The sequence below is a fragment of the Cyphomyrmex costatus genome, unplaced genomic scaffold (assembly GCF_001594065.2).
Source record: "Cyphomyrmex costatus isolate MS0001 unplaced genomic scaffold, Ccosl1.0 scaffold75, whole genome shotgun sequence".
NCBI lineage: Eukaryota > Metazoa > Arthropoda > Insecta > Hymenoptera > Formicidae > Cyphomyrmex > Cyphomyrmex costatus.
The window spans coordinates 1,843,638-1,869,566 of NW_017280322.1; the positions used below are offsets into that span (position 1 = coordinate 1,843,638).

General features: G+C 36.8%; 1 protein-coding gene across 1 annotated transcript in view; it reads right to left on the reverse strand.

The window, feature by feature from the left end:
• The window catches only part of sns (sticks and stones), a 296,070-nt gene extending 275,257 nt beyond the window's left edge, over positions 1-20,813 (reverse strand). Inside the window, exon 1 of the mRNA XM_018548858.1 lies at positions 18,799-20,813. Within this exon, the coding sequence (XP_018404360.1) occupies positions 18,799-18,904 (106 nt within the window). The 5' untranslated portion in view covers positions 18,905-20,813. The remainder of the gene's footprint in view (positions 1-18,798) is intronic.
• Between the last annotated feature and the right edge of the window lie 5,116 nt (positions 20,814-25,929).

Here is a 25,929-nt window from a genome sequence, read left to right on the forward strand (position 1 = left end):
GGGGGGGGGAAGGAGGAAGAAGAGAGAGAGAGAGAGACACAGGAGAGAGCACCACCGCTACGCCCTGGGGCACAGACCGCGGATCCTGGGATCGATCTCTCCCCATAGTCGCGCGTGACGTCATGGCCGACCCACTCTCGTGACACCGACCCAAGCGCCGCGCTGTACCACATCCCCTGATGGGCGCGGAAGAGTCAGGTAGCACGTAGAACTGATAGGGTGAACACACCAGTGAACGACCACTCACCAGTGAATGACCACTGAATCTTCATATTGCGACTATACAAACTAATGTAATTATGTGTCGGTAAAGAGATGTGAATACGCGACCTGGAGGTTATTAATTATACACGTATTACATGGTTATATACATGTACCACTATGCGATTAAAAAATTAATGACTTAGCCAAGCTAGTAGTATACAATTTTTAACAGTTATAGCAATTCATTGACATATCAAGATCGGTATGTATACTTCGTATATATATCGCTCATTTATTATACAACATTGACACAATTTTAAAAAATTAAGTTTTTCAGAAAATTAGTTTAAACGTTTTAAATCATTAAAATTTTGTAATATTAATTTTGAAATGTAATTTTGATGTAATAATTGATTGTAGAAGAATAATAAAAGTATAGTCTTTTTTACTTTTTTTTATATTTCTGTCCTTCTATAAACAACTCCAAACAGTAATTTTATAATTATATCGTTATAACAGTATAAATGAGCGATATATAATTCTTGTTTTTCCTGCTAAAGGACGCGGAAATGTCAAGAGCAAATGTCATCTTTCAGCCGTGTATACGAAGACGATACCTTCACTTAGCGAAGACATTGAGTTCTCCAAGAATTTTCTATAACTGGTTACTAGGTACATCTATACCTATCGTATTCTCGGGCCGAGATGTCACCAATTCTGACAGCTGGCGTCAGTATTCCCCTCGAGCTGACCCTGTTTTACGCGCCGTGAACGTCGAGATGAAAGTCTTGGAAACAGAGTTATCTTGAAGGAATCTCAAGAGCTCGAGACACTGTCCCCGAAGTCTGGTACATATATCTCAAGTTGATTCGAGGAGAACCGAGGAAACTAGAGATAATTATATCGAAACGCGTCATAATTTTACCATCGAAGATATAATCCTAAATGTCACTTGACATTGCGTAATTATGTCCACGCAGTCAGTAATTTATAGATTTCGTTAAAAGTTATTTCGTAGAAATAACTTATTTCCAATTTCTGACATTTCTTTTTTTAGGAATTTATTAAGCATCAAGACTTTGAGAGAATTAATTCAAGGATAGTACACACTTATCTTTATAGATTAAGTAAAAGTCAAAGAAATAAAAAATCAAAAATGAAGATGTAAAAGTTTCTGAGCGTTATATAAAAGGTATATTTTATGGTCCATTAACGGAACTAACATGAAAAAGTGTAAGGCAAGCTCCATAAATAACTTTTTTTAAACGTCAACGTTACACGCGTTTTACGCTGCGAGCAGTAAAGTAAATCTCCTACAGCGAACCAAAATTCTCACAGAAGAGTTGCATTACTGTATCTCCGAATGTTTCTATCTGTCGAAAACTAGGACTATTATTAATAACGATTCACACGAAATATACGATTCACTTCGAAGAGAGGGAGTGCTTATCCTTCGATGGAGTAAGACGTGTCAGAACGTGTTCGTCTGGCCGACGGTTATGCGTTTTGAAAATGCAGTCACTCGAGACTGCAGCGGATATATTCCGTGCCACGCTGAACGTTCTCGTGCGCTTCACGTGGAATGGAACGTACGAGGGAGATTTCGGGATGCACCCCGGTGGCGCTGAACATCCAATTTTCTACGTCCTCCACTGCAACCGAAACTGCTCTCCTCGCGCGGATAAATTCGCGAAAAAAGGCACATGCAACCGCCTGCCAAGCTCCCCGGAGTGACGGCCGGTAATACAGTTTTCACGAGAATAAATCTTTTTTCTGTCTGATTATTCTCCGACGCTCTTTTATCCTTCTTGTCTTCCCCGCTACAGAGAGCCCGCATTCATAGTTTTAGACCGCGATAGACGTCACTCCACCGCGATGCTCGCGAGCTCGGAGAAACGCTCTCGCAAGTATGACAATCGAGTCTTCTTCGAGATATTGAACTGCTTCATAAAACAGCATTAAGTACATACAAGCAGCTGTTTGAAGCATGGAGCACGCTCTTATAACATCTCTTCTAATAATCAGAGTATAAAGTCAAAGTGTAAAATAATTCCTTTACGAAAGTACGCTTCGGTTTTTGCAAAATGTTCACGATTTTTCAAGTCGCAGTAAACTGGTGGAAAAGTAGAAAATTTGTATCACTCTATCTTTTTAAAGTCGGATATGACACTGCGGAAACGGTACGTTAACATAAATTCCGCACATAAGAGACGACAGAGAGTCATCTCTGTTTAAAAATAGAAAAAAGAGAGAAAGAGAGAGAGAGAGAGAGAGCGAGATACTATAATATATGAAATTTATTATCTCCGAGATATGATGCTGGAAGTAACCGGTGTAATATTCGACACTTATTCAGACTTCAGGTGGGGAAGTGTGAGAAGACGAGGTTGTCTCGCTTTTCCAGCCGACTCACGATCTTGATTTGCGCCGCGCGAGATTAGGCGTGACACGCGAAACCTCGTTCGTTCTCATTACTCTGTCGCGGCAATTCCCGTCCGCAAGAAGTTTCCCCGGGAGATCGCTAACTTTCCCGTCTTATCGTGATAAGTGTCGTGAACAATGCCGCACGTAACCACTGTAGAGCCATCCTCTAAACTCCTCTCTCTCCCTCTCCTTCTCCTTTTCTTCCTCATCCCCCCCGCCCCTTTCAATCCCTCTCACTCTGTTGGAAAAAAAAAAAAAAAAAAAACTGTTTAACATAAATTACTCATTAAAGTGCGCATGAGTTGAATTTGAAAAAAAATTTTTTAGACATGGTTTCAGTAAAATCAGGTAAAAGGAAGATAATAAAGAGTCACTCATTCTATTGTGGGTAGTGCAGGCAATGTTTCTGCGGCAAAATTGCGCGTGGATTCCCTTTTCTCTCAGTTTCACTCGTACCAATATAGGGTGGTACCGGAAATAATTTTGCGCACCGGGAGAACGGAATGTTAATTCGGTTCACGTCCCACTGACCGTGCTCAACGGACTCGTGACCGCAACTTGCGCGCAACATTACGTGTTCGATGTATCTGAACGAACCGCACACGTTTTCCGCCGAGTTTCAAAGTGTCGACCGAGTTTGCCCACTTACTTCACCTCTGCTCTGCGTTACCTGTGTATCAAAATGGCATTTCGCCAAGTCTTGTGAAAAATGTGCGAGGAACAATAGACACGGACTTGGACGATTCAGCGAGGGAACGAACGATCGTTTTTCCTCTTTTATTCCTCTTTAAATTCCGTGGAATGTCGAATGACTATAAAACATTGTATCGCAATTATTAATTTGCTAAAGAATATCAATTCGTTTGTAATTCACGCGTGTTGGAATTTGTAATAATTATACGCGACAAAGCGTGGCACGTTTTATTGATTATTTTAATATTATTGGAATAAAATGTCTTCTCCGTGTTCACTGTTAACCAAATAATCGTGTCTAATTGCAAGTGGAATTCGTGCTCATTGCGATCTGGAATCGCGGTACGGTATCACGAATATATACTTTCCGAGCAGCAGTGCTCCTCGTTACATTTCTCGTGAAAAATATGGAGTTTTATTTTACGCGGCCGTGCCTAATACCCGATAGGAATAACCATCAGAAATATCTGCATACATTTTCGACTTCGTATCTCCCTCGGCAAATATCATTATCCCTGGTCCGATATTTCCCGCTCCCGATACCACCACCGACGTCCCGTGAGACGGAACCGCTGGGAGAACAGCGAGAAATAACCTTGCGTTTCGGATCTTCCGATAAGTAAATGAACTTCCAACGCACACACACACACACGCCAACGCGCGCGAACGCGTAATTCATTCCACCTGCCCGCCGTATGCGCCCTGTAACATCGGTCATCAAGGATCGGTGGTGATTTGTTACATCCGGAAGGCGAATGTGTATGCGCGCTACACATACACACGCGCGTATATACGCATACACCGACGAGACACGCGGTTGGTGGGACGCGTCATTAATTCAGAGAATTAAATGTCGCTGCAAATGACGAAGATAATTAAATACGAGGCAGCGCGCGCGAAGCGAGATGAAATTAAAAAGTCGTAGTCGCGCACGAGCTACGAGCTAGATGAGACGAGAAGACAGACGCGAAACAAGGACTGATAGATTGCTGTGCTACAGGGTGGTCATCAATTCGCTGCGCGCACGCGTTCCAACGAGATCCTTCGATCGAATAGGCAATTTTATTTCTCAATAAAAATATCAAAGCGTCAATAATCTTTAATCCTTCGTCTACAATCTAGGTCTTTTTTTTTTTTTTATCTCCAACCCAATTTTCTACTGTTCTAGAAAATGGGCACTCTAAAAATTGATGTTAATTTAACACCACACTCAAAAAAAATTACTTAAATCTTGATACATTTTCTAATGGTACCAAGTAAACGTTTACTACAGTAAAGAAATATTTACTCAACAAAAATTCATAGTTGACAAGTTAAATCAAATTAATGGTTTTTGTATTAAATAAATGTATATGTTTACATTTTTATCGTACACATTTACTTAAAACTATATAAAGAAATATTTATTAAAATTTAGCATTTTTTTCCAGTGCATACAGTGTCTATATAATTCTCACCGTATTGATATTAATATTAATATTAATATGATGAGAATTATATGGACTGCATGATGTTAAATCTACACTAATATTTTTTTAGAGTACGGAAAAATTGAAAAACGTGGAAAAGTTCATGGTTAAACATCTCTATTATATTTTTCAATACTTCTATTTCATAACCAAATAATTTTCTCCATTATTTTAGAATGGGAAATTGGACTCCGTCTTTTTTTATTTCGGAGAAATTTGGGAGTAAAATTTCGGTTACGCCGAAAAAGACCCAGAGATTGCAGATGGAGAGTTACATTGCGAGCGATCGAAAATGAAGAGCTTTTTTACAGACTGGGCGTGGTGTTCGAATAATGCAATAAAATCGTATTTCTCGTTTTAATTCGAACGGACGTTTAGTTGAAACAAAATTTAGAGAATATTACGATAAATAAATTCACAATATAAAATATTTACGCGTTTATCAATTTGTAATGTCCGTGTGAACAGAGAGAGGAATACCATATCCGTGAGTCAATGAAAGACCGAGGGAAAATTGATAAACTGCCGGAAGAGAATCGGAATGGTAGCTACGAAAGGGGAAGGAAGTATGACAGCGGGACTATAATATAGGGTGGCGACGCGATCGCCGAGGACGGCGAGCGAGTCGCGCGTTGAAGATAAGAAAATAGGGGTTGGCGCAATCGATTCATCGTGGAATTACAGCAATTGGCAGATACGCGTTATTACGAGAGCGGGCGGAGAAAGGGACTTGAGGGGAGATGTGTTTGCAACGTCCGTTTCACGCGCGGAGCTAATTAGTTTCGGCGATATCTTCAATGACAAGCGACATGCGCCGACGCAATGATAACAAATTAGTTTTAGTTGGCTCTTTAACGGCATGCGACACTATCCATCTGCAATTATGAGTTTCATATACCTATCGAGTGTCGAGCGATATTTCATCAATTTTCGTGTCGATTTCGACTTAGTTAGTTAAATTATAAACATAAGAATAGCTAAGTAAATAAAAAAATCAAAGATCAACTCACCCTAAAAAACATTTCGTATTTCTATCAGAAACGGTATACTTAAAGCCCTTCGTAATATTTGACGTTAAATTGTTATCTGAATGTTAATTTGACATAATATAATTGTTATTTGAGTGTATCGTATTAAATTGATATTCAACGTTTCTCAGACTTAAAATAACGTAACTTATGTGAGTAAGTAAACAAATAATATAAAAATAATATTTGTTAAAACGCAAATTCCAAGACAAATGAATAAAATGTGTTAATTTGTAAATATAATATTATACATATTAAATTTACTGAAACATGTTAATTTAATATATTACCTATATGTAAATGTAAATTTTAATAAAGATATATGATTGCTTACAAATTGTGTCAGTATTATACGTTTTTTATTAATTTTTTATACAACATTTGTGTTACTTTCTAATATTCACGTTATATTAAATTAAACATTTAAGTGAATTGTTTGGGACATGTGAAATGTGTTAAATTCAACAAATTTTTAAACTGTAAAACTCAATTAAGCAAAGATGGTTATATTTAATCAAAACGAGTCTTGATGGCTAATAATATTTCTACGTAAATTTTATATAATTTCCTGTTCAGACAAAATTCACACAAAAATATTACGAAATATTAAAACCTGTCTTCAGTGAATATGGTCTTCCTCGCTTACTTGTTTGAATTTTTCAGTCAATATTTTCATTTAATGCACATCATTTAAACGTAAGCTTTTTGATACTTTATTTGCCAAGGACTTATGCATTTATTTATAAAAAAAATAAATAAATACAATACATTAAAGAAAGCTCTTCTATTATATAAATAATATTATTTATAATAAAAGAGCAGAAAGATTTATTCTTATATTCGAATCGCATTCTCTTAAATGTGATGTTTCTCCTTTCAATAAATTAAATAAATAAATATTATAATAACGTACTTTTTACGTGTCGATTCGTCAATCTTTTCCTCATTAAAATTTTCTCTCTAAAAGTCAATTTTTTCCTCGCTAAAATTTAATTTCCGCATTAAATACTTCAACGATTAAAGCCTCAATTAAATGTCTATTGAAATCGCACGTTTCAGTGATTTAAAAAAAGATAACGTTTTATTAACGATAATCAAATTAGCGTCGTAGTTACTAACACCTCAGTTAAATAAACTGTCAATTTATAACTTTAAATAGTCATCGCTCGAAAAATTTGTATATACTAATTCTACTGTATCGTATATGCAGAGTTGTCACAAATTCTTTTTATCCTAAAATTTTATGACTTCTAAACAAAATTTCATCCTTCATGCTTCCAATATTTTGAAACTTTCTGTATTTTTTGTCCTGATTTGGAAACTGTGAAATATTTTATCGAGAGATTTAACATAGCAATGAAATTACTATTAACATTACTGACATTGCTTGCATTCAATTGTTGAGTTGGTAATATTCCAAAACTGCGTTGACTGCGTGTAATATATCGACACACATCGAACTTCTTTAAAGTCTTAAAATTTTGCAATATTTCACAACTTTCTCCTCATTTCTCTGATCATTTTCAATTTTCCTGATACTTCCCTCTAATTTTCAGTTTTGTGATAATTCCGTACAGTATTATACATGCGCAACCGAACGTTCACCAAGAACGTCGAACGTTTCGCAGTACTTGAACATGCACGACGAAGAAACACGGCATCCGATCGAGGCTGTAACTTGCGAGTTTCTCTAATACCGTCCGAAAAGTGGAAGCAGTCGCGCAAATATCAATTAGCGATTGTTACGCATCGACGAACCAGCGTTAATTAGCAGCCTCCGACGACGGTGTTGTCTAACGTCCTGCGGGATCGCCTCTGGCAATTTTCCAACGGATGTGGAAAGGAAGAGCGTCCGAAAGCTTTGCTTGGAAAATTCCCTGTTCCATCGGCTGCCGACTTCAATCCCGCAGCCACCGCCAACCATCTCGCTAATTTCAAAACCACCCCGGACAGTAACCGCGTTTTTAATCGAATCTCCCGACGTTTCACCCCTTCACTCTTCCGCCCTTCACTAGCATATAGATCGTATCTACTAGCTCCCACTATCCTGCGCGGTTCCCCATTCTTTCCGAGAATCCTTGTCGAAACGTTTAATCATTCCACTAATCACATCTTTTTTCCCCCGTTCTCGAGTGTCTTCTCTTCTTCCCCAACGAGAGATACGCAAGCACCGCTAACCCATTAAAGCTCGTAATTTTCCAAGATTTTTTTGTGGTATGGCTGCGTTCCTGCTGGCAGAACGTTTCAAATCGATATGTATACGGTGTTCCGAAATCATTACTACAACAAGGGTACTACAGAATACATCGGAAAAAATTGGTAGTCGTTTTAAGAGAGGGATGATAGAATTTATTCAACCGTTAGAGGATCAAAGGATTTGCCGAATTAATTCTTCGGCCGTAGTGGTTACTTTAAACTGGGCTTTACCTCAATAAGAATTTAATTCAAGACTTATTACTGTAATTATTAAGATATTTAATGTTATAAAAGTTGGAAACGTATACGAGCGATAGCATGTTACAAGTTTCGTGAAACCTAGTTAAAAAGTAGTTCGCTATTCAAGCTCGACATACAAACGCAAATAAGAACACGTTTAAAACGTACTATACAAAAACTCTACTTTTAAAGACTTGAGTGGATTATTTAAAACATGTGAAATACATTAAATTTGACACAAAGTGAGTCTCTATAATAATTTAATTATTTCTATTGTAATAAAATTTACATGAGAGAAATCTTGGGATTATTCCACTTTCTTTGTGAAACGAAAATTGTGGTGCTCGCCCACCGGCTACGTGGATTTTTCGCAGAAGGTAGGGGCAGAGAGTGATTTTAAAGGGCCGAGAAGAAAAGAGCAAGACAGAATCGACGAGAACCGAACGATCAGCGCCGTTCGCCGCGGCGCATGGTACAGAGATACGATAAAACGTACTTTCTATACGCATCGTCCCATTTCCATAAATATGCAAAGACGGTAACCGTGGCTGGCGATATAGGAACATTTACCGTATTTCATCGCTACTATATCCCGCGGGGAACCAATCCGCGATCCTCCGACACCCGTTACACGCTTTTAAACACGCACGATTTGACAAGATACTGCTGATTTTGCAAGAAGTGCGTCGTTTCGACATAAAAATTGTTGTTAAATTAACATGATCTTTCAAGTGCAAACCTTGGATAACGAATTCTTTGAAAAAGGGAGGAAGTTTAATGAAATCTTGTAAAAATTTCTCTGAGAACTCCGAGAGTCTCCAGGTATTTTTCAAAATTCTAATAGGTAGAGGAGATTAGATAATAATAAGATTAGAAAAGATTAGACAATTTTTTTAATGCAATTTTAAAATAAATTGAACTACAAGTAGTAACGCGAACTAAAAAATGTATTGTAAATGGTAGGAATTCCCGAGACTATACATCTATCATTTTCTACGTGATTTTAATTGGAGTCGCGAAACCATATAGGATAGTAATAGAAAAAATTCACTATACAACATACGAGTAGTATCAGTGGACTATTCTCTTCTGCTCAATATTGTCTTCTACTGTAAACCTGATATTTTTTATAAAAATTAATGAGACATGCGAGAATGTACCAGTATATACGCAATTGTGTATATCATATAGTCATACTTATTGCTAATCGATTGTCAACAATTTGTATTATCAAAAAGATAAAAAATATATATATTTTTTCAGAAACAGTTAAAAAGAAGAAAAAAATTTCAAAAATTTCTTCAATACAATTCCATAATAAATCTGAAAATTTTTTCAAAAGTAAAAAAGAAATCCCTTAAAAATTCCAATTTTCAAAGTTTTCCGGCTAATAAACATTCTGATATCAGATTCGAGAAAAAATGAGATAAACACGAGGTTTCAACGAAATAATATGTCAAGTGGCGATCAATTAACAGTTTAATTTAATTACTGATTAAATGTATATTATGAATGAATATAGGCCAAGTGGTTTACCGCACTGTAATTTGTAAATGTCCACTAGGAGCCACACTAGAGCCACAGGGAAAAGCTATGTTATTTCAATAACGTATACAGAATGGTTCAATTTATTATTCTTACAATGTTTGAATATAAATAACTGATTGCGACAAAATATTAATAACAACGTAAAACGGAATTGGCAATAGGTTTTTCGATGTGATAGCCCGAGGAAACAGAAATCGTTTATTCGTTACGCATTCGGAATTTAGAAGCGGTAAACTCCAAACTATCGTCTGCACACGTATAATAAAAGAAACATGTATATATATATATATATATACGTATACATATATATCGAAAAATTTCCGGCCTGTCAGTTCGCTCGCTCGGCAACGTTTCCGACAGTACTAGTAGTAATTCCCCAAAATATCCCGCGATCTCCGTTCACGGGAGATTCACAATACGCATGTACGCATTAATGAGTTTATTGTACCTTCATGAAAAGTTTGTTGCACTTAACAGGGATATACAGAAGGCGCTCCGTACCGCCGACTTCAACGATTTTTCGTTCGCGAACTGTTCAAATTTGACGATACAATTTTCACTCTTTTGAAAACAACGGGGAACATTCAAAAGCGGCCATCGTTTCATCCGCAGATTGTTGTTCTTTTGTCTTTTTTTTTTTATTTATTTTTCATACCGCACTCTATACGTGCAACATAAACTGTTTAATTTTTGTTTTAAATCATACCGCGCATATAGACTTTTCGGTAAATTGACTTGCCAACTTACGAAAAAAAGCTATATTTATTTTATTGCGTATGAGTTTATACAAATTTTTATAAATAAAACCTATATATAAAAATATAACAAAATCAGTATAAACTTTGTGCAATTTCAAAATGTATGTTTATTATATATTCTCGCGATTGAATACATTGTATTGTATTATATGAAGAAGACGATCAATAATATTTATTTTTTAAATATGAGAGCTTTAAGCTTTTATAACAGCGCAGTAATAAACAGCTAACGTTGAAACCGAGTAGAATTTAATATTTTAATATAATATCGAATTATATATAAGAGAGTACATTAGCAGATTAACGAATGCTCCATTTTCGGTTTAAATAAATACGAAAAAAAAGTTTTACGCCACCAGCACATTGAAAGCTTGCCGCTGCCACAAACGTATCGTAACGTGGATCATTCTCCCGTGTCTAAAACGCGTTGAAATCTCAACTCGACGAAATGACACCGGTTGCAATCCCTTAATCGCAATCCAAGCTCGAGCAGCTGGCGTGTGGATCCTTTCCGCACACCGATATACACACGCATATACACATACGCACGCAGTGACACGCGTGTTAACGCTCGTCGTAGCCGAGCCGAGTGAACAGAATGGGAGTATAGCGGTTTACGTGCTATCGCCTGCAATCTGTCCACTTGTCCCTCTTTCTCTCTCTCTCTCCTCAGCTTCCTACGTATTATGTAGGAACAAAGACATTTGGCGTGCGATAGCACACAGCGACTCCATTTGGCCTAGCTATCCGCGTGATCTCGAGAAGCTCGTGGAACGGAATAAGAAGAACGTAGCGTAGTTTGCCGCGTGAAGTGAGAGAGGAATGAGGAGGGAAACCGTGAAGAAAGGCGAGGAAACTCGTAAAGGCGCCGCCGACGAGGACGAGGACGATGCTCGCCGAGCTGCATCTCGCCGGCGCCGCCAGCAACCGGCGACGAGTCCGTGAAAAACGAGCGCGAACGAGCGAAATGGATACAGTCGAGGGCGATATCCACCGCGAAAGGGCGAATATACGTACTTGGAACGTTTCGATACATACATAGTTGCGCGATCAAGAGTACAAGAAAAACAAAATCAAAGTTATTATATATCGCTTAGTTCAGTGGGAAAGCAAGGAAAAAGAATAGCAGTTTAACGGTCGCTCGCGCGGCGAATAGTATTTTAAAAAGCCTGATATTAATTTTAGTTATTCCACGAGCAATTTAAAGTCGATCATTCCTTAACGAAGACGAGATACCTGCGTGCGTATAATTTTTCAGTTATATAGAAGACTCAAGTTAACTGTTTAGCATAAATTAATTAACGTTCTAGATATTCCCTGATTCTTCTTTGATTTTATTTGTTAAACGCCTGTCATTAAAAGGCTAAAATGTAAATTCTTTTAAGTGAAATCTCACTCTGAAGAGTAAAAATTATACCAGTCTTGAAAAAGAGTGACTCAATTTTCAACCTTTAAGAGCGAGACTCTTCACTCTTCAAAGTGAGATTCACTTTAAAACTTTTACAGAATAGCTAAATTCTTAGCTACTTCAGAAAAATCGTTCTTTCATGCAGAAAATATGTGCTAGTTACGGTTACAAAACGGCAGATGCACGCTCGATCTTTATCACCAAACTCGCGATATTACTCGTATATTTCTCCTGCAAGCTTTGCCAGTAGAGCATATAGGCTTAACGTGTAACGTGGTCGACGTTAATTTGCTGCAGCGCAGCTGATGTAATCAGCTGCCAAATCGCCAGGGCATACCACTAATATTTTCCCCATGCATTACCAATTCATTAAGAAACACAGCTAAACGACCGCAATTACAGACCGGAGTTTCGCAGCTACCGCTCGATCAAAGTTCTCAGCTAAAAGGAAGGGCCGAATGAGAAAAGCTGCTCATCGATCGGCCCCTCGTCGGCTACTCGAAAGTTCAAGTTCGTAATTACGCAATATCCCAGATCAGAGGAGGAAGGAGGAACACGTTCCCGTCGGAGTCCACAGTTCAGCTATTCGAGAGAGAAAGAGGATTCTCCCGTAGGATACTTTCGATCGGTATATGACAAGATTTCGCAACTTCCTCCACTTTTCTCTTCTTTACTTCGATTATGTTTGACGTGTCTAACAATTTCCCCCGTTATTGTCCATAATTACATCTGTCTTACCCGTATCTGTCTTATCTGTATCCCTACATCGAAAGAGAAGATTTTGCTGAAGTATCTTCTAACAACTTAACTAGATACGGATATAAAAAGAATTATGTTGGACCATCAAAATAATTATGTTGGACGCTCAAGCACGATAATAATGCTGCAAAAAGTTTCGACACTCTATACGCTGTCAGATATCACAACAACGACAACTTTGTTATTTTTAATCTTATACGTTTTAAAACGTAAATCAATCTATTTCTGTAGTTAGTTTCAAAGTAAACAACGTCCATACTAAGTGCAACGTGTGCGCTTAGTAAATAATAAACTAAGTTTAAAACAAACATAATACATTTTCTTGAGTTAAATTGTTTAACGCTAATGTTTTAGTTAAATTAACGACATATTGAATAGCAGTGGCGATCTATAGAAGTGATTAAAAATAACTCAAATTGAGTATAATTTAAAATTATGAATTAAACTGTGCAGTGTGTAGCGATTCATTTGAGCATTCATTCATTCTAATTATTTTATCATATAAGTAAATATGCCAATCAAAGTCAACGCTAGATATTCATGTGTAAATTCAAATTCAAATTTGAGACATTTTTTAAAAATCATTTAAATTATTTTCAGACTGGCATCCATCTAAACCTTTAAATACTTCAGCAAAACCGTTAAATTTTTAGATACCTCAACAGAACTCCGTACGTGTATCCTTCGCGTATAATCTCGTATCGCGGCAGCATTACAATCGACCCTGGCCACGATCCAAGAGGGTTCTCCGAGTCCTTAAACACCGCGCACCGAGCTCGATGTTTTGAGGATTCTCTTGTCAACAGTTTCTACGTGAGCGCAAGTATTTGTGCCCGATACCTGTATGCTGATAACGTCGCACGTGGAAATCTTATTATAGAGGCCCGATTACGTCTGAAATACTGAGGGTTAATCACCGGAATATTCAACGTCAGAGGAAGGCGGGGTTAAATAAGCGAATATTATAGACTTGTGATTAAACGTTCGCTGATCAAAGGGTCGATTTCGGGTTTATTCAAGAATATGCGTGTCCACAATGAATCGCGTGTTCATCGCTATTTTAGCCTTCATCTTGTTTATGGCAAATGGCGCCGTTTAACGACGAGCTTCCATTTACGTGACCGCGCAATAATTAATTGATGTACGGATATTTTGATAACGCGATTCTCAAGCCCTGATTTGCGGTACGAATGACGCATAATTTTCGACATGTAAAATCCGAAGCTTTTCACAAGTGTAATATAAGTTCTTTGGCCTTATCCACCCGTGGTGGTCGTTGCACTAGTTTAATAAAACAAATGGCGAGGCAACAACGGCACCTAAGTGCTCGAAGAAAAGTAATACAAGATTACGAGGATATACAGGATGCAAATGGAACGATATATTACGGTACACAAGTTCTGCACGACGTATCGCGTTATCGTGTGCCGCGTAAACACACGCGCGGGAAAGACCGAATATATATCAATAATAAAACCGCTCTTGCTCTTTAAGTAACACATTTATTCTGCCCTCAACGATATTTTAATCTGGTATTCAATTATCGAACTGTTTGATTTTCGGAATTGAAACGTTTTTACAAATTAAAAACTCGGAAGCTTACGTGTGCGCGCAAGCGTGTATGTATGCGTGCATGTGCGTTAACATGCATGAAAAGGCTACCGAAACTGGGTTAAATTCAACCGCAGCTTTCAAAGGCCATTATTTCCCCAGAATATGTCACATTTTCAGCAAGAAAGATGCATAATTATTTTTAACAAGTAAAAAGAAAGAGTTGAGTAAATACGACGATATATAAATGAAAAATAAAAATTAAGTAATCCTGTATTTTTTTTATATTTTCAATAAGTTTGTATCTTTGATTGGTATATAAAATACTGATTGTGAGTTTGCCAGGGTCTTCCTCGACCAATATTGGAATATCAAATGTAGTAGAATCTAAAGGGTTTTAAGTTAATTAATGGCGATTCCTTGTTAATGAGAAACGTACATTAATGGCGGTTCCTTGTTAATGAGAAATGTACATTAATAAATTGAAGGATTGTTATGGATATACAGCAGTCGTTAATGAGAATTTGACAAAGTTTGGAGCGAATCGCGTTAATCGCGTAATATCCATTAAAAAGCAATCGAACCAATTAGGAAGATACGAATTGCATGCCGCGGTAAAATTTTCTTCGATCCAATTCAAGCTGGTACCGTTTTGTAACGTGCGCAACGCGGTAGTCAATTATGGAAAAATTATATCATTATGCAATAAACGAGGGATATAAAAATGATTAAATGGAACATACCTCCTACGTAAATCGGCGCACGAACGGGAAGATGGAATATCGCTGAGCTTTTTACGAACCGATAAAAGTATAATGACGCAAATAGTACACAGCGCTAGGAAGCAGGGCAAAAAGCGGGGCGTATAATATTGAGAATTTTTTCGCAATACGTCCAGCATCACGAAATTGGTTTCCATTCACAATTAAATCAGTGCGCGGAATAGGATAATAGAATATCGTCGGCGTGCAACGTTCCGTAGACGATTCTTTTTTGCAAAGTTTCAGTTCGCGTAGTTTAATAGACAAACACATTACAATATCGATCTCGTGCGCGCGCGCGCGCCCTTGTTGTTATTTTCGCGTTATTCCTTTTCGGGCGGGGAGCAACCGTGAGACCAGATTGCCACGCGAAAACTGGGCCGTCTCGTAACGGCACTTTAAAATTAAATCATATTTTATGATGAAATATCTCGCGTCTTCCCTCCTTTTTTTTTTCTTCTCCATTACGTTCCTGCGTTTCGCGCTTGCCGAATGATGCCATCATATTTTTAGCGTGGCCACATTATGCAAGCAAAACTGTTATTGCCGCAGGGAAACTCATTTTCCAGTAACATCCTTTTTCGTTTCCAATAATATAGACAGCGTTAATAAATAAAGAGATTTATAAATAGAAAAATAAATCGATAAACGAACACGTACATTCATCAGCTGCTAAAGAGCTCCCGGAAATAAAACTGAAGCAGCAACATGAAAATGTGCGTTAACGATAAATTAAAGATCGAAAAGTTCGTATACGATATCGTAAATTCAAAATGTGACACGCCGTGCGTAGAGTCGATCGAGATAAATCGTGAAACATTTGGATAAATACGACAATGTATTCAAAGATTTATCTGAAAGTTTATCTGAAAACCATTTCACTTTCCAATTGTTTTCTATATCTATTTTTAAAAAGATGGCTATCGCTGCGGCAATGATTTTATAATAATTGTTGGTTTATGGAAAGGTAATACGCTACTACGTACATTTGTCCTCGCGTCACAAATAAATCACAAAAAAACTTAAAAATTCAACAAATTGTGGGATTTACTACCAAATTTTTATACTTTATTATTTGTTTTTATTTTAATTCATTAATAAATTATTTAAACATTAAATTAATTATTATTAAATTTACTTAAATTAATTATTTATTTAATTTTCTCTTCACAGGAAGCAATCGTGCTAAAAATTCAACCCTTCCGAAACTCTTGTCATTTCAGGTCTTTAGCTTTTAATCCATTCTGAAATTACTTGTGAGGAATAACGTAGCGTAAGTGCACTTAATATACGTTATGGTTACTCATCTTCAAGTAGAACTTACGCGTACAGTTTGACGGAAGCAAGAAGAAATTCTTAGTTCTGCTTTTAACAGGAAAATTTTTTTTTTAAGTAAAACTTGGACTCGAGTTTTCCGCAACTAAAACGTCGAAGTGTTAATAGCTTGCTAAAGTTGTACACGATTAAAAACGTCGGGCGCGCTAAATTACTCTGTAATGAATAACAAAATCTCATAACAATATTCCTTTAATTAATTCCGGCCGCCCTTTAACTTAAACCGGATTTTAATCTAGCGCTTAGTTATCGGAATATCTAATATCGAGTATTGAAAACTCGTATTGAAAAAAAAAGCTAGGAAGAAAAACAAGGACAGAACGTAACGTTTGCCCGCCTTTGCATCGAAGAAACAACATCGGCTCCAGATTGGATGCAGCTGCATAATGTAAGCGCCGTGTGTACTTTCTATCTTGTTTTCTATTTTTTATAATAGGGACGGGAATAGAGGAACCTATATTTTTTTTTCTCTCCTTCAGTTTATCTCCCGGGTCATTGAATACGAAATGTTACGCTGGAAAAAGTACAGCTTTACAAAGAATCGTAAGGTACTGCCTTTTTAATAATTTAGTGTAGCATATCGCGTTAAATTCTTCCGCAAAAGCACACGTCACATTTCGCGAGACTCGCGATTTTTCAAATTACGAATAAAAATTTACGAAAGCACAGAAAATTGCAGGGAGAATTATTCCACGTCGTACAACATTATTCCGCGATATTAAAGCAGAATATGTTGGTTCCTTGTTAACAGTTCGTTAGTTTGATTAGTTAGCGCGTAGAAACAGTACGAAAACAGTTCATTGTTAACGTTAAAAATTGGATATTAATGTACGAAATAAGAGAAGAAACTAAAAATATATTCCCCAGATTTTTCCATGCAGATACATTTAAGCTTCGAACGAAATGGAATTATAAGGATGGCATCCGATTCTAGAAATACGGAAAAAAATTTGAAAAACTTGCGCACGTGCGATAACTCGGATTTCCTAGAATTTGGAAGCCCTAGTAAACAATTCTATCTCGTACCATTTCGGATTGATGATTTCGGAGAATTGCCAAAGCTAACTTCCAGGAAATAGATAATTTTTTTTACCCAACGTCAGACGAAGCGACATGAAAAACCGCATCTTGTGGCTTACTTTTCTCTTTCCATTCTCTCCTTCTTTTTCCGTCATGAATTGGAAGAAGAAAGATAATTATATATATTTATGTGTTTGTGTGTGATTATAATTGATAAAAGAATCATATACATTTATTTAGAATTCCATTTGTATTGTTATTATATCGCTATAGTGTTTGTAATAATAATTATATTTATAATTCTGTATATTTCACAAAATATACATATAATTAGCACCGAAAATATCTAGATATAATTCATACGAATATTAAATAATCATTTAACACTAATTTACATATAATAAATATTAAATAATCATTTATATGATTATTTTATCAATGCAATTATAGTTTTGAATTTGTGACTAGTGTTGCATGATAAAATAATTATTAGGAGTTATTTTTAATACTATTATCGCTAATATTATATACCTCAAAAGAATATATAATTGGAATCTGTGAATATGAAATAATCACTTACACGATTGTTTATCAATATAATTACAGTTTTAGATTTGTGACTATTGTGTGATTGCATGATAAAATAGTTGTGATTAGAAGCTCGATCCATTGATTTTGTTATTATTGCTAAAATAGTAATATAATGATTATATTTATATTTTATATACTTAAAAATTAATATATATATATATAGTTGACACTAAAAATAATGATCATAATCCATATGAATAAATAATTCTGATCGGTATTTGCAAATCCGAACATTTTCTTCAACTACATTGTGAAAAATTAATTGTGACAAATGTTTTTTACAACCTTACATAATTTTGAAATGCATAATTTTAATCCTTCGATTTTGACTTTCGAAATAAAAAAATTATTCAATTATGTGAACTTTGAGCAAAAATAAATTAATTTACAGCACCTCGAATACCAATCAAGAAAATTTCGGAGCAAATATCGATTAGCGCTAAGTAATCATTATATAATTATTTTATCATGCAATTAATCGCGAATATCAAATATTTCTCTCAATGCACGAACGAAATTATTATTTCCTCACAGAAAATCACCGCTGCGCGAGCAGCATTTCACGTATAACTATCCGATAAGGATAGAATTGTGAAAAATCCTTTAATTATCAAATCAGATCGTTCCCCCTATCGCAAGTGACCACTTAAACTTAGGGATCCTCGTTATCTCGAATTAAGGGTCCATCGAAATTACGGCGCGGCAATTCGATCCCCGGCGAAAAACGCTCCCCAAAGAGATACGTTTCCCTACGCGGAGAGATACGCGCCGGCTCCTCATTTCGACGGAGTAAAAATAATTAATAATGCGCACCTTTTACTGCCGGAATCAAGCAGGCGGCGACGGCGAACACCAGGAATCTCATCCCGACGAGCCTCATCCCCAGGAACCTCTCTGCAATCACTCCGGATGCTTCCATGGCTTGTGGAGGTCCGCTTACGACGGCACAAAAGCACACAGACACACTTTAACACAAACGCTAAGTCTCGGGCCGGATTAAGTGGCGTGAAAGAGTTGACGAACTCGCGCTGTCCACTCCGCTCGAGAAGGATAGTCTTTTTTTTTTTTTTTTTTTTTTTTTACCACGATTTATCTTTATCACACTTTCCTCTCACATATCGTACGTGAACGACGACTCGCGACACACACACTCACACGCGCGCGCGCGTAGCGATTATCTCGATCGATAATGGATCCTTTTTTAATTAAGAAAAAAAAAACCCAACGCGCCAGTTACGCGTCGCAATCTCGCTTCGCTGTCAACAGATCGTCTCGGTTCCGCTTCGCTCCGCTTCTTCCCCTCTCTCGATCGTCGACGGGCGTCTTGAGAGAAACATTCTTTGTATGTACAACGTCGAAGCCGTCGGCTGTTAAGAACCTCGATAACGCGCTCCGTTCGGTTTCGCGCGAACACCAATATTCGCGAACTCCTGAGGCGGTATCTTCTTCTCCTCTTCCTCTTTTTTCCGTCCCTATTGGAGCTCTGACGGCTCCAAGTGGATGCGATTTCTTGAATCCAGAGACAACAATCAGGGGACTTTCTGTGTCTTCTTCCAATCACACCACACCGGTGATATCTTCTTCTTCTCCAATTACTCACGGAATCTCGGACTCGGAAAGCTCCAAGAATCACGATTTCTTCAATCCAAAGACAACAGCCAGGAGATTCTCTGTGTCTTCTCGCAATCACTCAGTGGGTATCTTCTTCTTTGATCCTGAAGACTCCAAGTACCAGGGTTTTTTAAAATCCACGGTCCAACAATCAGGAGACTTCTTCCAATTATCCAGCGCGGAGCTAAGTCTCACGAAGTTATCGCGTGAACTTGCATGCGAAAACTTGCGGCGAATTCTCCGATCGCACGTTTTCCACCTTGCGAAAACACCCTACTCCGCTCGACAAATTAAGTCCGATGATCCCTTCGACTCCGCGGTCTGTTGTTTTTACTCCAGAAGCTTCGAGCAGAGCTTCTCTCTCTCTCTCTCTCTCTCTCTCTCTGCCCGCTTATTCTTTCTTCTCTCGAACTCCTTAAAAAGCTAACAGTCGGAGGCTTATTTGGCTGATAATTAATGGCGCCACCCCCGTGACGTCACATCGGCCGCACGTTAGAAAGGTCGTTCGAAAGCTCGTTCTGACGCACACGCGAGAAACGGTGGATCCCAGGGCGGAATCCCAGCCGCGTTCTTCCGGGCGTTCGGGAGCGCGTCGCGACGGCGGCGATGCAGACGATCGAAGCGCAGGCGATTACGAAACACCGCGAATTTCGGACGTTATCCGCCGGCGAACGTTGACGATTCACAGCGCGAATACAGTCACGTGTCGCAGTACTCCGGTTCGATCTGTCGTCAGATACGATCGGCGTGAAGTTGCCGCCGCCGGTGGTGCACTCGCGCCAAAATTCGAAGCCGCTCGCTGTAATCGCGACGCGGAATCACGGATGGGCGACGGTCGACTCCCTCGCCGATTTCCCTCGCGAGGACGATCCTCCGCTCCTCGCGGGATATCCGTCGCGGCGCGAGCCCACGGACATTCGTTCCAATCGAGGGGCCAGCGAAACGGGGCAGTGGAGGAGGGGTGGCGACAACGACGACAACCGGGGTTGGGTGGTGCGAGGGTGGCGAACGGATCGCGCACAGCAGGTGGCGCGTATCCGATTATCGCGGATTCGGCAACGGCACGAGACTATACGGCGATGGATCCGGTCGCCGAAGCACGCGAGAAAGATTATGCGACCCGGGGTTTATTACGACACACCGCGATAAACGAGCAGAGAAGAACCAACCACTCGCGGGACGAAGGGACGACGGACCGAGAGACGTCGCGTTGCGTGCGCCGCCGTTCGCCTACGCGAGAGTGTGAAGACTGCGCGAGACTGCGCGCGAGAGTAGGAGGCCTCTGCCCCCGCAGAGATCGACGGAAACCGCCGACGACGAGCGAGGACGGCCGAGTGCCGCGCCGCGCCACGCCGGTAACCGCCGACTCTCCGACCAGCGCGATGGACAGATTTTTAATGCAAACTATTGTAAATTGACATTTTAATAGTTACCTTCAAATAGAGTGACACTTGAAAATGCGCCCTCGTAAGAATAAGCGAAAGAAAGAGAGATAAAGACGTTTCTTATTATGATTTCTGTTATTATTCTATAGAGAGCGGGCCCTAGAATACATTACTTCTTTTACTACTTTTATGTTCTTAAAAGTAAGTATTGTAAAAAGAAAGGCAAAAGAAGAAAATATACAAATAACAAAAGTAATGCAAAAATAATACAAATGATATATATGCAAATTTAAAACATTGTAAGTTATGCAAAACAAAGAAAGGGGAGAAAAAGAAAAAGAGAGAGAGATAACGATGTAATAAACACTACTCTTTTAGGGCAAGCCTCTTAAGAGCATAAAAGTAAGCAAAACGAAAGTAAGGAAACAAGAATATACAAGTAACAAAAATGACATAAATAAATATGTAAAAATAAAGGAAAAATTCTAAATTATATCTATATAACAAAGAAAGAAAATGGAAAGAGAGAGAAATTTAAAGAAAATACTCCCTTCAAACGCAAAAGAAATATTCTTTTAAATGCGATAATTGGAATTATCAATTGAGATAATTTCAAAAGAGAGAATTAAAACTTTTACTTGGAACAATATTTTAACTTTTAAGCTTGCATTGAGATGGCATTGAAATCTGCGTTTTTAGTTTTATTTCTTATAAATATCGTAAAAATAATAGAAAAAATGTTAAGCACAGCTTTTTATTACAAAGCTTAACTTTTTAATTTTAAAATTAACGAGCAAGTTTAAGGATTCTTAAATTATAAATTTTATATATTATTTCAGCTTATTATTATTTGTTAAAGCAACACAATTTAAATTGTTATTATCAAAAATTAATTTGAAGTCACAACTTGCGTATCTATGCAAATTGCGACTTCACATGTATGTGACGTATATCTATAAATTGATTTCCGTTTAATCTGAACGTCGATTCGAATCAGTTAATTGATCACTTTCGATTGGGTACGTATTTCGAAGAAAATATCAGCTCGAGTTCATCGAAAGATCGAAGCTAACAATAAGCTTGGAAAGCTAAAAAAAGTTGGCTTGCTGCAAATAGTCGCGAGAAAAAGCTAGAAACAGAACTTCTTAACTCCGCTTATAACTTATAAAAGTTATAAATATAAATACAAGTATCGATATAGTTTTTTTTTCGCAGAATATTATTCCTGCATGAAATAAATTTTTTTTTTTATTATATTTTAAAATCCTAAAAAGAATCATGATAGATAAATTATTATTTTATCTTGTATGAATAATTTCTAATACTTTTAGAGCAAATTTTCACTCTGAAGTGTGAAATCTCACGCTTAAAGGTTGGAAATTGAGCACTGTTTTTCAAGACTGGCTCAATTTTCAAACTGAGATTCTACTCCAAAGAATTTAAAGAGTATAGCAAAAGAATCTCCGTAAGCATACTTTTAATTTATATTTTCAACGCTACGCTTCTATCTGCCTCTCAACTATCACTATATTTATCGCTGAATCTCACCAACGAAAATCCAAGAGGGGGTTGTATGCAATGAGAAGGATAACGACATTAGAATTTGAATTGATATACAAATTATTGTGCTCTCATTCTCTCTTGATACTTTAAATTTGTGTTTCCAATATTTTCACCTCTGCCCGTCTCAGGACCGTCATATTCATTCCAAGAAACACAAGACCAAGGGAATATAGCGCGTGTTGAGAATGACGATTTCCGCTACGGTTATTCCGTAGTGTACCTTAACGAGATTTCTATCCTGAATTATCGAATAGCGTCAAGTCTACGATAACGTCACCGACGAATTGACGGGTTTTATACAGTTTCGTAGAATTCCCTGTCGTAAAGGGCGAAATCGGAGATGCTCGACTAGTATCGCCGTCGTTATCAGGATACGATGCTTTTAGTTAATTAGCGTACCAACAAGTGTCAGGCTGACACGATGCACAAGATACCGCAACTGCCGCGGAATTCCGTTAACAAGATTTGTCGGTGTCTTGAATTATCAAACGCAATTAACCGCCCGCGTGATTATGCCAACAGCGCGAATCGATGGATTTAATATACAATTCTGATAATTGGCGTGTACCAATCGCGTCAGATAATATCAAAGATGTTATTTTAGATCTATCCAACATTTGTATAATTCTGGACACCGGCTTTTAATATGTACCTATAATATCGACCTTTACATCTATACTGTCTTCCTTTTTTATCTTCATTAACCTTTATAAATAATCGAAATCGAAATATGTACTCTGAAACGAGGTAAAAGCTAAAAATTACAAAAGTGCAAATTTATTAGGATATTTATAATTTTATTGGTCAACAATGGACACACGCAATTGACGGGAAAGTGACAATAATTGAAACAGTGCCTCAATATAATGAAAAATAATAAATAATAACAAATCTTACTCGAGAATAAAAACTACAAGATTTAAAAAATAGATCCTCCGCGCTCTCTAAATGTTAAGAAAAATGAAGATAACAAGCATGAATACTGAACACGTCATGACGTCAAGCCATTGCCCAAAAGCTGTCGCTGTTGTGTGCGTGTGCCTCAGCACTGCTTTAGATGATTAAAGTATCGATCAACTATTGTTGGTACAGTAGAAGACCATTGTATGTTTCTTTCATCATGCCATTGTTTATCAATACATTGTTTACATAATATATTGCGCGCATAACGTGTCAGTAAATATAACCTAATTTAACGTATCCGTATATCAAACTATACCTCTCGACCATACATTTTGCATGTCTTATACGTTAGAGCTAATTAGAGATATAAATTCGTACTAGATATAATATCATTATAAATGGCATTTTTGATAATTACTACAAGAGTGTTTTTGTTACCAATGACTTGGGAATTATAATAATTTATTAATAACAATTTTATAGAATATACAACAGGAAAACTTAATAAAAAGAAAAACACGCAATCAGTGGGCGAGACATTAGCAAAATGTTGCCTAAAAGCTTTGACCCAACACTAAGTGCAAAGTTAAAAACTAAAATACAAGTTTAATGAGTGATAAGAAATAAGCAGAGGAAGAAAAATAACATTAAAACATCAACGATAACTAAAATATATTATATATATAAAATATAAAAAAGAGGACGAGAGATAAAAATAAGATAATTAAGATTAATTAATTACGTTCATCATTTGAAATTATTTGAACTATGAAACGACATATCTTTCCTCTACCGAGGAAAATTATGATTTATTTTTATACGTCTCTATACATTTTATTACATAATAACCATTAATATATTTTTCGTCGTAATAAGGCAAAATAAATATAGTTTGGAGTTCCATTTTTATAATTACTGCTATAATGTTAGTAATAATAATTATATTTATAGTTGGCACTGAAAATAACTATAAATTAGAATTAAATTATGATAAGTACAATCATTATTTTCTCAGGGTACATACACAACTCTAAAGTATTATTATTTAAATTTAAAGAAGACCAGCTAAATAAGTCCAGGATAAATTTGAACTCCAATTAAATTAATCCGATTAATTCGATTAGCTTGTTAAATGCAATATTTGTATTATTTTGTTGACATGGATATTAATTAATTTGCAGGATTATCAATTAATTCCTGTGCTGTTTGTTACGAGAGAAAAAAATTCAAGGATTGGAGTGGGTTGGAATTATACGGTCGAAAACTTTGCCGTGAGCAATTCTACCGCTCGGACTAATTGTCGATTAAGTTGATCGAAGCTCGTCCAAAGTCGCCAAACGAGCGGGATTCAGTACGTTCAGTGTCCCCCAAAGTTGAAGAATTCGGGGAATTGCCGGAGGGTTGTCCATCCTGCTTCCATTCCAAGAAATTGCCAAGCGTTAGCTAAAGCGCTCTTTAACGTAGTGACAGGACAGCGATGAGGTTTATTATCTGTCCACTAAATATAACACAAAAAGAATGATGCAAGTAAATGATACATTAATTATTAAAACGGCAGGTACATATTATATCTCATCAACTTATATGAATAATGATATCGATTTCACCTTATCTCTTGCCGGTTGACTGATCATTCGCATTCTCACTGCTATTTCTCTCTTATTTATTGCCTGCTTTAATTTTGCGTTCTTTACTTTACCTATAAATAACGTCAAATTTACATAGAATTGACAACACACTCATTTCTGCTTCTCAAGGAACACACTAAGTGAAGAGAAAGTCAAAATAACTTTATTTTTTGATGTCATGAAAGTAAAAAAGTGATGTTTGGTTACAAGATTTAACTGTTTATTAACGTTAAGAATTAAAATAAAGTCATTTTAATTTTTCGTTGACTTTTATGTATTCCTTAGATTTCAATATACTCGCTCAATCTCACAGACTGAACTTTAGTTCTACATATAATAATAATGATTCAGATTCGGAATCTCTATCACACTGCATATATACATATACTCCGAGGACTTTGTAATTGCCATAAGTTTGTATCAAGTTTTGAGATCATCATGTCTTGAGAAATCAATTTCAAATTACCACCGATATACAATACTCTAGTGTCTAGTCAATGTATTTATACAAATTGTTAAATGCATTTATAGGGCATTTAATTTCAACTTTTATCTTAACTTTTACTTAATCTGTTGATTAAAACCGTAAAAATTGTATTGACGATGGCCTAAAAAATTTAAGGTCGAAACGTTTACTATTTTTTTATGTTAACATTCTAATAAATGCTATTTACTAAGATCTGTGTCGGCTCTTTAAGTATATATTTATTAATAATATCAATTTACTTATTTTACTGCAACTACCGGCCACTTACAACGGTTTCTTTTACGGTATTCATCGTTTATTATTTTATATTTGGACTTACACTGAGTAACGATAATCTTATCACTTTTTTGACTGAATTTGTACGTAT